Source organism: Vanacampus margaritifer, chromosome 15 (genome assembly GCF_051991255.1).
Source record: "Vanacampus margaritifer isolate UIUO_Vmar chromosome 15, RoL_Vmar_1.0, whole genome shotgun sequence".
In the NCBI taxonomy this organism is placed as follows: Eukaryota; Metazoa; Chordata; class Actinopteri; order Syngnathiformes; family Syngnathidae; genus Vanacampus; species Vanacampus margaritifer.
Genome location: NC_135446.1, coordinates 18,877,539 through 18,893,023, shown reverse-complemented (window position 1 = coordinate 18,893,023; position 15,485 = coordinate 18,877,539). Strand labels below are relative to the sequence as shown.

The window sequence follows — 15,485 nt, the reverse complement described above, 5'->3', positions numbered from 1 at the left end:
TGTAAGGGGCATTTTCTCACTTCTAGATGCAGAGAATCTAGTAAATAGTATGCAACAATACGAAAAGTCAACACAGTACTGAATTAAATTCATTTATTGTTGTATGGGACAACATTTTCAAACAAACTGTGCAAATGACAAGGTGTGTGTCCTGAAAACTTGGAATTCATCTTTGCTGCATTTGAAGGCATCAGGGTTTTTGTTGTTCGTTTTGAATCATGAGATCATGGATACACACACCAGAAAGGCAAGGCTATCATTACTGATAAATTAAAAAAAAAAAATCTATAAAAGGTTATGGAATAAGGTATTATACCAGTAATTATTCACATAGCAGCCTACTAATTGTATGAATTTGGCCCCATGCAAAGAGAGAAAAAATCATGTTGGAAAGTAGGAAAATAGCATAAAACATTTTTTTTTTTGTACAAACTGATTCTCAGTCATCGCATTGGAACAGAACAAAAAGTACTTAATGGGTATATCATAAATTAACAATCAATTTATTACTATTCCAGGCTTAATTTGTGTCATTTACATACGCCTATACAATACCATATTTCACTGTGGTTGGATGGCGTTTAAAAAACAAAAAACAAAAAAACACTCCCAAACTTGAAACTGAGGTGGTGCTTCAAGCCTTCTGGAAGAGATTCAGTGTTGAATAAAATGGCCCCCAAAAAAACAAAATACAATCTAGAATCAAAAGTAGAGAGCATTGCATATAATTAGGTCAGTGGTTGAATGTACAACAACAGCATATGGTCGTGGACAAGTAATGAACAAAAATACAATCTGAGTTTACATTCAAGTGCAGTGCCAAAGGTGACCCCCAACCCGATGTGAACACTTGAGGGCGCCACTGGACTGAACTGTAGTCACGTGATAATCCCCCCCCACCACATCTCCCTTTAATATGAAAGTCCATAGTGGCTTGCGTGTAACGAGACATTTCATCAGGCCCAGTGTTTTACTGCATTTAAATTGATGAGCGTGAGCCATTTATTTTTTATTTTTTTGTAACAGCGTCAACAAGTGTCTTAATGCCAAACTGAAGCAATCCTCCATCTTGTGAAGGTCTAACGAGGTCCTTTGGTGGGGGTCCTTCTCGCTCTCTGACCACTCCGCACACTGGCGAGAAGGCCACCTTGATCTCCATCTACTTCACTCACTTGTGGTCATTACTGGATGTCCTCCACGTAATTGGCGGGGTAGAGCCCCATTTTCCCGTCCTTGAGACGGCCTTTGCACCAGCCCTGGTCGTCCTCCTCGCCGATTTTGGTCAACTCGTCACCTTGGAGGAGCAAAGACCAGATCGAATCGGGCAGTCTGGATGTAACATACAGCAATCCCCACTAATACCGGAACGACGTAAGACGCCACAAGTTGACGCCCAAGTCTAAATAGGAATTGGCTGATGTTTAAAATGATAAACTGTGTGGTATGCAGGCTCCCTCTAGTGGTACAGGACGGAATTACTGCCTAAATACAGTTCAGTTTTTAGTATAAAACGGCTTGTTTTGAAACTTTTATGAGGTACAATCTTTATTTAATTTTTATTTGCAATACTTTTGATTGAATCATTATTTCAAACCCTTTAATGTTGACTTACAATATTAACTCTTTGACCGCCAAAAACGTTTAATGATGCATGCTGAAATCCTAATGAATGCCGCCAATAACATCAATTGACGTCAACTACTTTTTTTCCCCTCAATGAGCAGTGCAACGTCTTGTGCAGCACTGCCTTGTCATTGGGGTTGTAAAATCCCAAAACAGCCATTAACTATGGCCAGCAGATGGCAGCATTGTATCTCTTTTCAATGGGCTCCCGGTGTGTGGAATTACAATGAAACATGGCGGATCTGATGAAATAGAATGTTTTCAAGGATGACGTGAATGATCAAAGCCTTTTAAATCTTATTCACTAAACAAAAACTATTAGTGTCAAAGTCACTGTTGTGGAGAAAATGTATCTTTTCACAAAAAGCTCATTTTCTCCTTATCTTTTCAATTTTCTCTCAATGTCACTCAAATTACCTATTTTCAAATGGTAATTACTAAAGAACGGAATAAGGTAGACACATATCTTTTTTTTCTAATGAAAGAATGGAACGCGATTTTCCATTTGGTACACACCATGTATATGTAGTCAAAACACACAATATTCTGTTTGCCTTAAAAGATGGGTTAAAATACTCTAAATCGGCTGGCATTTTCTGGGTTGTTTTTTGGATAACATTTGGCAGTCAAAGAGTTAATGACACTTTTTGGGAGTAAAGCCTCCGTCTCATTTTTGACAAACCGAGCTCAACATGATTTTTGGTTTAAGAACCACTGCCGTAGGGAGACGTACCCGCTTTGAAGGTAAGCTCATCCTGCTCCTGGCCCTCGTAGTCGTACAGCGCCCGCACCGGCACCGACACCACCGGGGAGGCCGGCTCGTCCTCAAACGGGTTGCCGTCGCCGTTGGCCGAGAAGGGGTTGGGGGTCGTGTCCTCGTCCGACCAGTCCGGGGTCCTCTCCACGCTGCTGACGCTGCACACACGATAGGAAAGGTGTTCGTTGAGCGGACGACGAAAAGGACGTGCTCGTGTTAAGCCACAAGATACGAAGCGCCACCACGGTGAATCCTGACGTATCCGCTGAGCTGGTTTCGCAAGAGGAAATCAACCATGCTCGACACGGGCAAAAGTGACAAAATAAGACAAAAAGGCACGTGGAAAAAAAGGCGCAAGCAAATCACTGAGGCGGAGGCGTGATTGGAGCCAGGTAACACCTTTGGCGGAACGCCAGCCAACACTCAAAACAGCAAGTCAATAAATAAACATGTAGGAATTATTTACAGTCAGATCTGTTACCATGTAAGAAAATAAGTCAATTAAATGCATTTTAGGTCATTTTCATTTTTTCATCATTTTTGCTCTATGCTCCGCCACTAGTCTAAAAATAGCATTCTGATTAATATTATGTTTGTGGAATAGGAGTTAAGCAAGAAAATGCACCCATCCAGTGGGGGCGGCCATTTTGCATAGTGTGCGCACATACCTTTTATTGGAAAGAAAATTTTGGGGTTGACTTCCTCCTTAAATTAGGGCTGTCACTATAGAATATTTTTTTTTATAATCAATTAGTCTTTTGATTCTTCCATTGCTTAATCAAATATACTGTATATGGATGGATACTTTATTCATCCCATGAAGGAAATTAAATACTTCAATTTGTGTTTTTTTTTTATGTATTTTTAAAGTACTTTATTATACACCAGCCAGTATTTATGACTACTTATGAAATAACACAAAATGGCTGCCGTGGAGTTGTGTGTTAGATCTGACTGTAAGATAAGACATAATAGCGGCACTGCAACGTTCTGCAAGGCCTGTTAGGAGTCAATGACACACACGCACACGTACACACACACACACACACACACACACACATACATACATACATACATACATAGACATAAACCAAGCTGTGTGTGCGCGGCATAGTGGGTCACCGTGCACGGCGCCACCTGGGAAGGGGTGCAAAGATTGAAATAGCCAGCAGAGTCCATGAACCAGCAGAAGAACGAGACAGAAGACAAGTGCAGGTGTATCCACCAACGTTTTCACTTCCTCCTTTTTCCCACTGATGTGGTTGAGTGCGGGCGGCGTCTGCTCCACCACCTCCACCTGCACCTCCCGCGCCTCTTCGTCTTCGTCGTCATCCTCGTCGAACGGGTTGGAGCCCGCCGGCGCCGCTTTCGCAGGCACAGTCAGGCTAATGTTGCGGGACACAGTGAGAGAGTGGATGCTGAACAAGCCACACACACACACACACACACACACATGGTGATGACTGTTTTCCACCAGGAAAGCTCCCACATGATCCCTCTGACTCACTGACCATGGGGATAGCTCCTCCCCCAAATGGACGTCCAATCGCAGCTCAGTATCCCGAGTGGCTGAGGGGAAGTCGCCTCATTCTTTCCGCCACTTCCCAAAATCTTGTGACCAGAACGACGTGCTCATATGTTCAGAAAGTTGAACACTACTTTATAACATATACTGCAACTTCTCAGCAATGCGCTGCCCCCTATTGACTTGGAGTAGGAAATGAAAAAAATAACTGAGGTTCTAGAAATTGTAATGCAATCATTAAAAAGTATTATTTCAAAATCCCAGTTGTTTTTTTTTCCACTTGGGGTCACCGTCCTCACATTCTATTGTAGCACCAATGACTAAGTGTGTATGGGCTTTGAGAGGCGGAGCCTGGCCTGGTGAGTGACGTAGGTGTCATGCAGAATGTAGAGTTGACTAGCGTTCTAACTGGCTAATCTGCGAAACAGTCTGCGTGTTTGAGAGACTCGGTATAATAAGAATTGAGATGTGCCCTTGACTATATGTAGTTTTGGTAGGCCAACATTTTTTTGAAATGACTAGGGGTGTGCCCAAAAAAAAAATCGATTCACCTAAGAATCGCAATTCTCATTTAGTACGATTAAGAATAGATGTGCCAAAATCGATTTTATTCAAATTATTTTATACTGTCTTGCCCTTGTTTGTGTGTACCTTTATTGGGAGCGCTGTTCATATTGTACACAATTTAATGTTAAGATGCTTCTCTGTAATGTATGAATAGCCGTTCTTTTGAGTGATAAAAGTGCCGCGAGTAGCGCGCTAATTAGCACCAGCAAGTCAGACCGGAGTAGATCATGACGATTGTTTGCACATCTATAAATTGAAGCAGAAATCATTGCCAATCAAATCATTTTGAATTAAAAAAAAATCAAAAAAATAAAAAATAAAAATAAAAAATAATCGCAGACCTAAAAATCGGAATCGAATCGCGAGACAGTCAAAGATTCCCACCCTTAGAAATGACCACATTCAAATATGAAAAAGTGAGTACACCAGCATGTAACTATAACAACACCTCAAGGATAGTAGCTTATGTTTGTGTAGGCGCACTCGAGTGAATCCTGCAGAGTTATTCCATAAACACGGCTCCTCCAAAATGTAACTTTGGCCTTGTTGCAGTCAACAAAGCGGCGTACTAGCTTTGTCTTCTTTCAAGATGTAAACACATATAGAGGTCAAATATTTCCTGTGACCCAACATTCCTCACGTTCACTCCTCTCGTGCACAATAAAATAGGATACTTCCAGATATTTGCAGTGAGTACGTATGGCCAGCGAGGTTATGCGAGTTCATTTTCTAGCGCAGGTGTTTGATTTGTCTAAACCCAACATTCCGGCACCTTATCGTGGCGCAGCGTGCAACAGCGTTATTTCCACATTGCCGCTTTGGCACGCGTTCAACTATGCACCAAAAGACGTCTTTCCCAACAAACTGTGACCGTGAGTGTTTGCGGTCGCTGGGGAAACATCTGCACAAGCGGCGTGTCGTGCTCTTACGTAAGCTTTCATGCGCATTCTTGCGCAGGATGTCGCCATGTATGGTTCAGAGATAAGCTGACTTGGGAGGGGAGTTTTTGTTTACACAGAACAGCCACTAAAAAGCCGAGATGATCATGCAACTTGTACCTGCTGTTGTTGGTCCTGAGAGGCTGGACCGGCTGGTCGGCTCCGGTTTGACTGATGCCCGTCAGCGTGACGCCCTCGGAGGACTTCTTCGTCCCCCGCCTGCTGAGGGTCCTGTTCAGGTCTATGGACCAGTCCTGTGATACAGAACAACAGCTCAACGTCTTACTGGACGATGCACTTTACTAACTGTGCCATTGAAAATGAATGGGGGAAAAGTTGATATCTAACATTAAATTGTGCAAATACTGCAAAGTAATGTGGAATCAGACGATATATCTATAACCCGGGAGGCGTGAATTTTTATGTGGGAATGCTTCAGCACAATTAAGAATAAGCCAGTGCAGTGTACTCCAAACAGATAAGAGGCAGCATATTTTCATTGGATGAGCACGAGTGTGTAATCAAGTAGTGTTTCCCAACCTCTGTTGAGACAAGGCACATGTCGGACTGTAGAAAAATCATCAACCATTTTTCCCCTATTGCAATGAATTAAAATGCCATCAATCCATTCCAGCCTCCCCAAAAATCCAACAATTTTGTGACCTATTTTTTCTCTCCCTTTAATACAGCAAAATAGCAATAACATAAATAATGTTGCACTTTGTAAAAACTGAGAAATAGTTGAGATTTTTTTCAGCTGATCACCGATCAATGAGTTTGAAAAACAAAACAAAACAGATAACCACTCACCACTCATTCGATCAGAAGATGGGCCTCAATTTTTTATTTTTTTATATTTACTCTACAGTCAACCGCCGCCATTTGCAGGGGATAGAGAATGGGCCGGTCCACGAAGAGCAAAAACCGCTATAATTGACGTCAATTAAAATACATAGAGAAAAATATATTTTAAAAAAAATGCTGATAAACATCAAATACAACATGTAATGTCTTAATTCATGGAGCAGATTAATAACGTTATTGCTGATCGGTTTGTGCGTCATGATTTAATGCTTCAATTCAATTTATCGTGCTGCTCCCAACAGTATTATAGTTAACTACTAAATATAAAACAAAAATTGAAAATAAAATTCCTTCATGAAATAAAATAAAAATGCTTTCAAAAAATGAAAACTTAAACTACATCTTACATTTTGCACTGGAAAAAAAAAACTAAAATACAAAAAAAACTAAAACAAAGCATTTCCCCCAAAATAAATAAAAACAAATTAAACTCAAAAAACCTGGTCTAAAAACTACTTAAAACTTAATGTATTTATAAAACAAAAAACGAAATCAAAACTTAAATGAAAAATCCCTTACTGCTCCTAACAGGAATGCACGACTAAGGATGTATCAGTATCGGTGCCAATACTAGCCTTATTTTAAGGTATCGGTAATCGCTCTTGTGCCCGTTTTATGATCAGGAACTAAAAATGAGAGAAAATAGCCATTCATTTTATGCAATATGTCTCTCTTAAATTTTTATTTCATTTTACGTATAATAGTTACTAATGGTGTCAGTGCTTGGTATCGGTGACTTCTCGACGAGTTGACTACTGTACTTGTACTGGTATAGATCAAATTGGTATTGAACATCCCTAGCTCCTAATATGCCATGGTACAGTGGTTGGGAGTCACTACTTTCAAGTGTAATGTCCTTCATATCCTTCACCTGCTTAGAGGGAGAAAAAAAAAAAAAAAAAAAAAAAAAAGGAACCCTTTGGCCACCAGAGTCTGTAGCCCCTTTCCCACTGCCGTCATCCCAAATAAAGCCGATAGAAGTCACCGAAGGGGGACAGTGCTCGTTCAAACGACCGTTGCAGCTTCACGCGTTCAGATAATTGGATGCGTGGCAACCCACAGGCAGCTTTATTTATTTTGGCCAGATGTTTGTCCTTTTGACTTGTCGTAAAGGATCACATGCGGCGTAGCTGCGGTATCGTGTGACAAGCCGTGCAATTGCGAGTGAGCTCGCGTGCTCAACACACCTCAAGACAAATGAAAGCCGTGAAGGAGTTGGAGCGTTAGCGTGAATGAGAAAGGATCCCAACATGCTCCTCCCCCTTTTTCGTGGCCGCCGTGATATGAAGAGCACTCACTACAATGGACCTTCTCTTAAAGGAGCGAACATGGGACCAGTCCAAAATCTGGAGGAGAGGGAAGGCAGGCCGCCATCATCGAGATGGTCGATTGGTTCTGGATATTTCTACAAGTATTTGCTTCCCTGCTGCCAAACATCCAAATTTAACAGCGTGTTACCTCAAACTGAGGCCAGTTCATGGGCATGCCGGGGCCGTGATTGGACCGGAACCATTTCAAGTCCTCCTCTGCGTCCGTGGCGGCGATGGTGTCGTCCATCGTCTGGTAGATTGTCTGGAACCTACGGAGGAGCACGTTAAGTTTCATTTTGGCCCGCGCGGCCGCCTGGTGGAGCGCCGACCTGTGATTGGTGGAGAGGTCCAAGTGCTGCTTGACTTCCAGCAGGAGCTCCTTGAAAAAGCGAATGCGCTTGTCTTCAAACTGCTGCCACTGCTCAAACACCTGCTCCATGTTCTCCATGTACTGAGGCGTCAGCTTGTCCAGCTCCTCCAGGGACTTCTCGTAGCGTTCCTTTGTCTGGGTAAGGAGGAATCGAGTCGTTTATGGACGGCTTTGGGTCATGGAGCTCGGCGCTCGTTCGTACCTTCTGCGCTTCCTGCTGGCACTTCTCCACCTTCTCCTGGAGCTTCTTCTGCGCTTCGGGATTGTTGTTGCTCTCCAGCTTGCTGTTGGTCTCCCGGCTGGCCGCCAGCTTCTCCTCCTTGCAGGCGGAATGGTACGACTTCTTTATGGTCTCCACCTGGGAAATTGACTTAGTGGATTAATTTGAGGTGTTCTGTTTACTTGGATTGTGAAAGGTAGGTTTGGCGTCAATATTGGGCAATATTAGCCGTTTTTTTTTTTTTTTTTTTTTAAATCTGACAGCCAATAAATCTAAAATACATTTTAATCATAGGGAACTATTTATTTAAAGTGGAAGTCAACCGTAAACATCTCTTGACAATAATATGTTATATGTGACCTCACTATTAATAGAGTTATAAAGCAAAATCCAGCTATATTTATCCTTTACCCCATTAAGATGACATCACAGTTACTCAACGACCAATCAGAGCTCACCTGTTTTCTGAAGCTGAGCTGCGATTGGTTGTTACCCGAGACCTGTGCAACTGTGATGTCATTTTCACTCGACATCAAGTGGCAAAATGGCCGCCTTCTAATATTGAGCAAAACTGTTGGATTTTGCTGCTTAACTCCTATTCCATTAACACAATATTAACCAGAATACCATATTTAGACTAGTGGGGGTGTCATTTTTTAAATTTAATTTAATTTTGGAAAAAACTATTCACTGTAGAAAACTATAGAGAGCTATGGTAATTACTTGTTTAAGTTTCCATTAACTTTTTAAGATGTACTGATAACCTTGGGAGCTCCCTGAACATTTTTTTTAGACATTTAACATGAATTCTATTATCTAAGATTAAAAAATAATAATACATTCAAGTCAAGATTAGCATTTGTATTTAAAAAATTTTTTGATGGCAATATTTTCCCCCCTTTTTATTGAAAGTGAATATCGGCTTCAAATATCGGTTATCGGCCACCTTGACTACTAATAATCTGAATAAGTATCAGCCCTGAAAAAAAAAACATATCGGTCTATCTCCAGTGAAAGTCGGCTCTTAATACTAATAACTGGTGATAGGGAATGGGATTCATTATTAACTCTTTGACTGCCAAAAACGTTAAATAACGTTTAGTAAAATCCTATGGAGGAGTGCCAAAGACGTTAAAAGACGTTTGTTTCAAAACAGAGGTGAAACTAACCATTTTCTTTTGTTGATTACTGAAAAACGGAATAAGGTAGAAACAAACTTTTTTTTCTGATGAAAGGTGAGAGTCCAATCTTTCATTTGGTAGTATGTGTGTTTCCATAGTCCAAACACATAATTTTCTATGGACCTTGAAAGATCCGTCAAAATGCTTAAAATCGGCTGGCACCCACGGCATACCTTTTCTGAAAACGTCTGGCAGTCAAAGAGTTAATTCAAGACATGTAATTCATGTCCAAACATGCAATTAACTCTTTCGTATCACCACGAATCATAAAGTCGGGTAGCGAAATTGTAGCCTTTGCGTTTTTAAAATCGCATTCTACGCGGTTTGCCGTCCACATGTAGCCACAAGTAGTGATGTTACGAATGGGGGCCTCATCCCCAGTGACAGCCTGTCATTTAGCAGTGCTGTTAATAATCCTCATTTCCTCCCGGCGTTCTGCCACTCTTTCAATAAATCTCCATGGCTACAAATCTCTATTGTTCAGAGCCGGGCCAGGACGTCCCCGCCTCCTCCCTGGTGACATCACACGCACACGCACACATACACAGGATATGAGGCCTGCGCAGAGAGGAATGTCAGCTCGGAGGCAACAAAAGCGTCGGGGGGAACTTTTTGCCGCTGTCAGAGTGCTGCACTTCCTGTCAGCTGCACCTTGCTAGTCTAGTTGATACTTGGCAAGAAAAATGCAGTGAGCCCAATAGTCACCACGTGAACCATTGAGACTGGTTAGTTAGTCATCGATGACTTAGTGTTGGTATGCCGCATCCGGGCTCCGTACCTCTTTGAGTTTCTTGGCCCAGGGCTTCTGCGCCTTGCGGAAGCCATCGTCGGCCTCCTTGGTCTCCTTGAAGCCGCCGATCATCTGCTTGTGGTAGGCGTCGCGCTGCCAGTTCTTCAGCTTCTCGAAGTCCTCGCCCATCAGCGCCGACTTCACCTCCATGTGCAGCTCGCTCACCTTCTCCGCCTCCGTGCACAGCGACGACCACGCCCGCTCCAGCATGCCGTACTGGGGACCTGGTGCAGGGGAAAGCCGGACTTCAGTCACGCGGGATTGGGACTCCAAACGCCAGTATTCCATATTGCCGTCCTCGCATAAATTAAAGCGGCTACCTCTGTAAAAACGTTCCAAAGTTTTGCATTTGGTTGTATGCAAATCCGACCTCAACTTGCTTAACTGCCACTTCTCCTCTTGCTGCCTTCAATGTCAATATTGTGAGTATCAACTGTTGATTTTAGGTTTCTTTTGTAACATGGATGTTTGATATGTCACAGAAAAAGGAACAGTGGTGATCAGCTACACAGTGCCACTGAAATGAACACATTTAAAATAAACAAAAGCTCATGTGCGAAAGTAATTAACTCATTTGCTACCAAAGACGCATTTACACGTTTTATGTTTTTTTTTTATGCTAGAGCATACAGAGAAGGCTTTAATGCAGCCTCTGACCTGAAGAGGTTGCTTAAACCAATAGTAGTCATTACAACAACAACAAAAAGGCCAGCAGATGGCAGCAAAGTATAAGAGATCAGCCAGGGCCATGTTGCAAAAAGCGCTTTCCCCCACAAACAGATTTGTGAATAATGATGAAACTTGGCTATGCAAAACGGAAACAGATAGAAATGTCATTTTTTTCCGATGAAAGAAGAGACTCTAATCTTTCTTTTGGTAGGTTCCATGTTTTTATACCAATGTTCTGTGGGCAAAATCAGTCCAAATCCAGTAAAACAGCCAGGAGCGAATGGGGTTGCTTCAGTAAAAATGGCTGAGTCAATGAGTTAACAGACACTAAAAAAAACTTTTTAAATTTTTGCTATATAGTTTTAGCTAGTTTGATAAATGTAAAATGTAGTGTCAGTTATTTTTTTTAATCACTCTTGTTTTTATTTATTTTCATTAACAAAAAAACGGATTACATTTGATTTCATTAGTTTTTCTTAATTATGAAAACCATGCTTCTGACCACAAAAAAACACATACTAAAAGTAAAATTCCGTAGTTAAAATTTTACTTTATTTGGTCCCACTATAAATAGAGTAAAATTTACATTTGGAAGAGAGTAAAATATTCAGAGTAAATTTTACTGAAAGTATTTTAGTACACGAGCGAATTTGCCAATTGGATGAAAAAAAATATTAAAGATTTTTCACTCAGGAATTCTAAGTAAATTTTGAAAGTTTAATTAAAAAATTTTTTTTTTTAAGTTTCACAAGGGTTGAGGAACAAACTCACAAGTTTCAGCTTGCCACTTTACCACCTGTGCTATGCCACTCTTACTGTTTGCTTAACTCTTGGAGCTACGAGGATTCTAGCTGACACGAGCGATATACTAACACATAACAGGAACTGCGTGGCTCAGGGAGTAGATTGGCTGTCTCCCAAATTGAAGTTGCGGGTTCCTCAAGCTTTTTTTTTTTTTTTACTTGATTCCAAGTGCAAATTTTACTCCATTTTGAGTGGGACCAAATAGACTCGTTTAGAGTAAAATTTACTCAACAGAATTGACTAAGAGGAAACCTTTCTTGATGGACTTCTTGAAAAATATTTTTTCCCTAATTGCCACCCGACCTTTCTCGATGAGCTGCCTCCACCGCTTGCCCCACTCGGTCAGCTGCTGCGCGTACGACTTCTCGATGCGCGCCCGCTCGTGGATGCAGCTCATGAGGTCGTTGCACAGCCGGTTGCCGTCGTCCACGCGCTTCACCGTGCGCTTGTAGTTGCCCACCTTGACAACAGACAACAGAGAAAAATCACAGCTTGGTGCCATGTCTCGCATTCAGTGGCGCACCGTCTGTCCCGTCTCGGGCGCCTCCTCACCTCCCAGAAGCTGTCGCTGGAGACGTCGATCATGGAGTCGTCGTAGGAGCCCGACATGGCTGCTGCCCGGAAGTGACAAGTCGCCTGGAAAAACACAGCAGATTTTTTTATTTATTTAACTAGGAAAAAAAAGTATAACGGCATATTAGGGCCACGTATAAAAAAACATTTTTGGAGGGCGGGGGCAATATTCCCAGAAAAAAAAAAAACGCAAATTGGGGAGAAAAAAATAATAAATTTGCGACTTCATAAAGTTGCAAATATGCGAGAAAAAACTCATACATTTCCGACTTTATAAAGTGGTAAATTTGTGACAAAAAAAAAAGTACATTTGCAACTTCATAAAGTGGCAAGTATACAAGAAAAAAACTCATATTTGCCCCTTTATAAAGTGGCAAATTTGTGAGAAAAAATCTTAAATTTGCGACTTAAAAGTAGCAAATTTGCGAGAAAACAATCGTAAATGTGCGACTTTATAAAGTGGCAAATTTGTAAGTAAAAACTCGTTAACTTGCGACTTTATAAAGTGTCAGATTTGCGAGAAAAAACGAATAAATTTGCAACTTTATAAAGTCTCAAATTTGCAACCCCCAAAAATTAAATTTGCCACTTTCTAAAGTGGCAAATTTGCGACTTTATAAAGTGGCAAGTTTGCGAGAGGAAAAAAAAATCATAAATTTGCCACTTTATAAAGTGGCAAATAAAAAATTTGGGGTTTGCAAATTTATTCATTTTTTCTCACAAATCTGACACTTTCTAAACTCGCAAAATTTGCCACTTTATAAAGTGGCAAATTTGCGAGTTTTATTCTCGGAATGTTGCCCCGCCCTCAAAAAAAAAAAAGAAGAAGATATTTATACATGGCCCTAATACGACATTGTAAAGTACAGGACAGGGGAGTGAACCAGGCTGTATTACAATATTACTCTTTAAAATGTAAAATTGTTATGCAACCGTTTGTCGCTTGTCTTGGCCAGGACTCCCTGTGAGAAGAGTTATTGTTACTCAGTGGGTACGCTTCCTGGTTAAATAAAGGTTAAATGGAAAAAAAATGTATGTGGGAGCACTACCGCTTCCTTCAAACCACAGGCTTGTCTCTGTTTGCACCCCCCAGCCCCACCTTCTCTCCTTGCATCCATTAATTGAAAAGCCTCTCTCGTTCCTCCTCGATGCAGCTGCCCTGCTCACATCCAAGACGTTTCTTTCTTCTGCCAATTTTTCACTTAATTCCAGTGTTGATGAAAAACTGAAGCTTGCAATACAAAACTGCAATTTGACACACGCATGCACGCCAAATAGGAGAAGACTTCCCGGAGAGGATGCATGTGTGTTTGTGTGTGATGCTGGCTGGTCAGTGACCCGTGGTGTGCAGGCCCGCCTGGACAGAGGGTGTTATTGTGGCCACATGAACAACTCATCCATACCCACTACGCACACTCTCTGTAGATGGGGACTCACACACACACACCAAGAAAAGTGTTTGCAGAAGCCTCCTCTGTTCTTGCGGCGACGTCCGACCTAATCAATGGCCAACGGGAACCAAACGCGACTTGAACCACCAGTGCAAACACGGTTGTTGACTCAGCAAAGGTCTATAGTCCAGCGCCTCGCTAGGAAAATTCAACATGGTGCGAAAAACTCCACGGTGAAAGTCGTGGTTGGTTCCATAGTTGTCACGGTCGTGATTTGCCAAATTTTAAATCCATCAGTGCAGCGCTTGATTGAATTATCCTCCAAAAATTGGCCGAGTTGTGCTTTGTAGATTATGGAGCTTAGCCGTGACGTAATCAAACACAACAATGATGGCCACTTGAGGCCCAGTGTCATAAGCCTGATGGAATTTTGGTGGACTCCGGTCTCGAGATCCACCTGGGAACGCTGAGCCATTTCCCACGTTGGTGTCTGACAGGAAACAAGAATCCACTGAGACCCTACAACACCTGCTGTGAATATTTAAAGTTGATCTGTGAAAAAAAGAGTCACTGGGTTTGATAAAAAAAAAGGGAAAATAGGGCAAGTTTAAGTAAAAAAAATCTTTTTATCACAGTTAAGAGGAAGCTCTGTTTCCACTTCCTTCTTTTGTTGCACAAAAGGCCAAGCTGATCCGTCCGGTGACGTTGCTTCATCCCAAAAACACCGAAAACAGCACGTTTCCATCACAGGGGAAGGTTATGACCTGAGGTTTGTGTGTCGCTCTGCGGCAAACCCCCTTTGCAACACAATACCATTTGTTCCATGCAGGTTCAAGCATTTTCCACAGCGCTCGCCAGAAGCACACATGAGGAATAGAATGGAGGGAAACTCGGCATTATATGGCAGTGGGGGGGGGAGAGACCATCACGCTGGCGGTCTTTCCTGGGGAAGCCCCAGCATCTCTTGTGATGCGTTTTAACTTTGGGCACAATGCACATTATAAACTTTTTTGTGTGCCTTTTATTAACCACCCATTTAGCTGATTCACGCATTTTCCAGAAGCAATTTTAAGATTCTGAGTCAAAACACTTGCACTAAAATAAACAGACAACTCACTTTCAGAGTTGCTATTGTTGACATGACCTAGAAAAGGGAAGCCATATTTGACTACTGCTTCAATTAAACAACACCACACTATTAAAGCTCATAAAATCCCAAATGCTCAATGAATAACTCAAACGCATTGCAATATTTTTGCTGATGGTGCAGGTGTTCCTAATGTTTTGTCTGGGGGGGGGGGGGTAAATGACAGGACATAAAGCAGGAGGTGAAGCTGCCCCGCCCTTCATCAACAGACTCACAACTTGATTCAACCAAAACTGATAATTGTACTATTTATTTAACACTTTTAATTCTTATATTGACATTTTGGAACTCCCCGGTTGATTCAACGTCATATCTATCAAAGTCTTTCGTAATGTCATCCAATGTCCGCGTATTCTTTTTACGAACGACTAGTTCGCATTAGGTTTGAGTTAAGTTACAGATCCTTTTTGGGTTTTTTTTAACTCAACTTTATCGAGTTGGCCATGCCCCTTCGGTGTTAGCAAATTAGCCATCGTCGCTTCAAAAAAAAAAAAAAAGTTAAAATGGACAACTCAACGTGTCGCTGTCCTCTTACCTCTTGCGGGTTCGCTCAAAGTGATGAGTTTATGTCCGACAGGCTGGTTAATTTTCTCAGTCGTGTTTGTTTTAAGAGAGTTTGCCCCGTCTCTTTTTTTTTTTTTTCAGGACAAGCGGCACCACCACCAAAAGACTGACTGACACCACCGTCAGTTGCCCCCAAAATGTCTTACAACACATCCGGTTAAGATATCAATTTCAAAATAAGACGATACACAA

At 41.6% G+C, this 15,485-nt stretch overlaps 1 protein-coding gene across 6 annotated transcripts; it reads right to left on the bottom strand.

Annotated features, from left to right (window-relative positions):
- Positions 1–79: 79 nt before the first annotated feature.
- Positions 80–15,423, bottom strand: pacsin2 (protein kinase C and casein kinase substrate in neurons 2). Of its 6 annotated transcripts, none has more exons than XM_077544516.1 (12): positions 15,265–15,423; positions 12,171–12,254; positions 11,922–12,078; positions 10,134–10,369; positions 8,157–8,312; positions 7,914–8,089; positions 7,733–7,853; positions 7,573–7,620; positions 5,531–5,664; positions 3,610–3,798; positions 2,357–2,538; positions 80–1,294 (listed from the first exon to the last, which is right to left on the bottom strand). In XM_077544516.1, the coding sequence occupies exons 2-12, from the start codon at positions 12,225–12,227 to the stop codon at positions 1,182–1,184; spliced, it is 1,569 nt and encodes a 522-aa protein (XP_077400642.1). In that variant the 5' UTR covers positions 12,228–12,254; positions 15,265–15,423; the 3' UTR covers positions 80–1,181. The 6 variants fall into 6 exon arrangements, with proteins under 6 accessions (XP_077400642.1, XP_077400643.1, XP_077400646.1 ...); XM_077544517.1 differs by having other exon boundaries at positions 3,610–3,765; XM_077544520.1 differs by lacking the exon at positions 3,610–3,798.
- Positions 15,424–15,485: the final 62 nt, after the last annotated feature.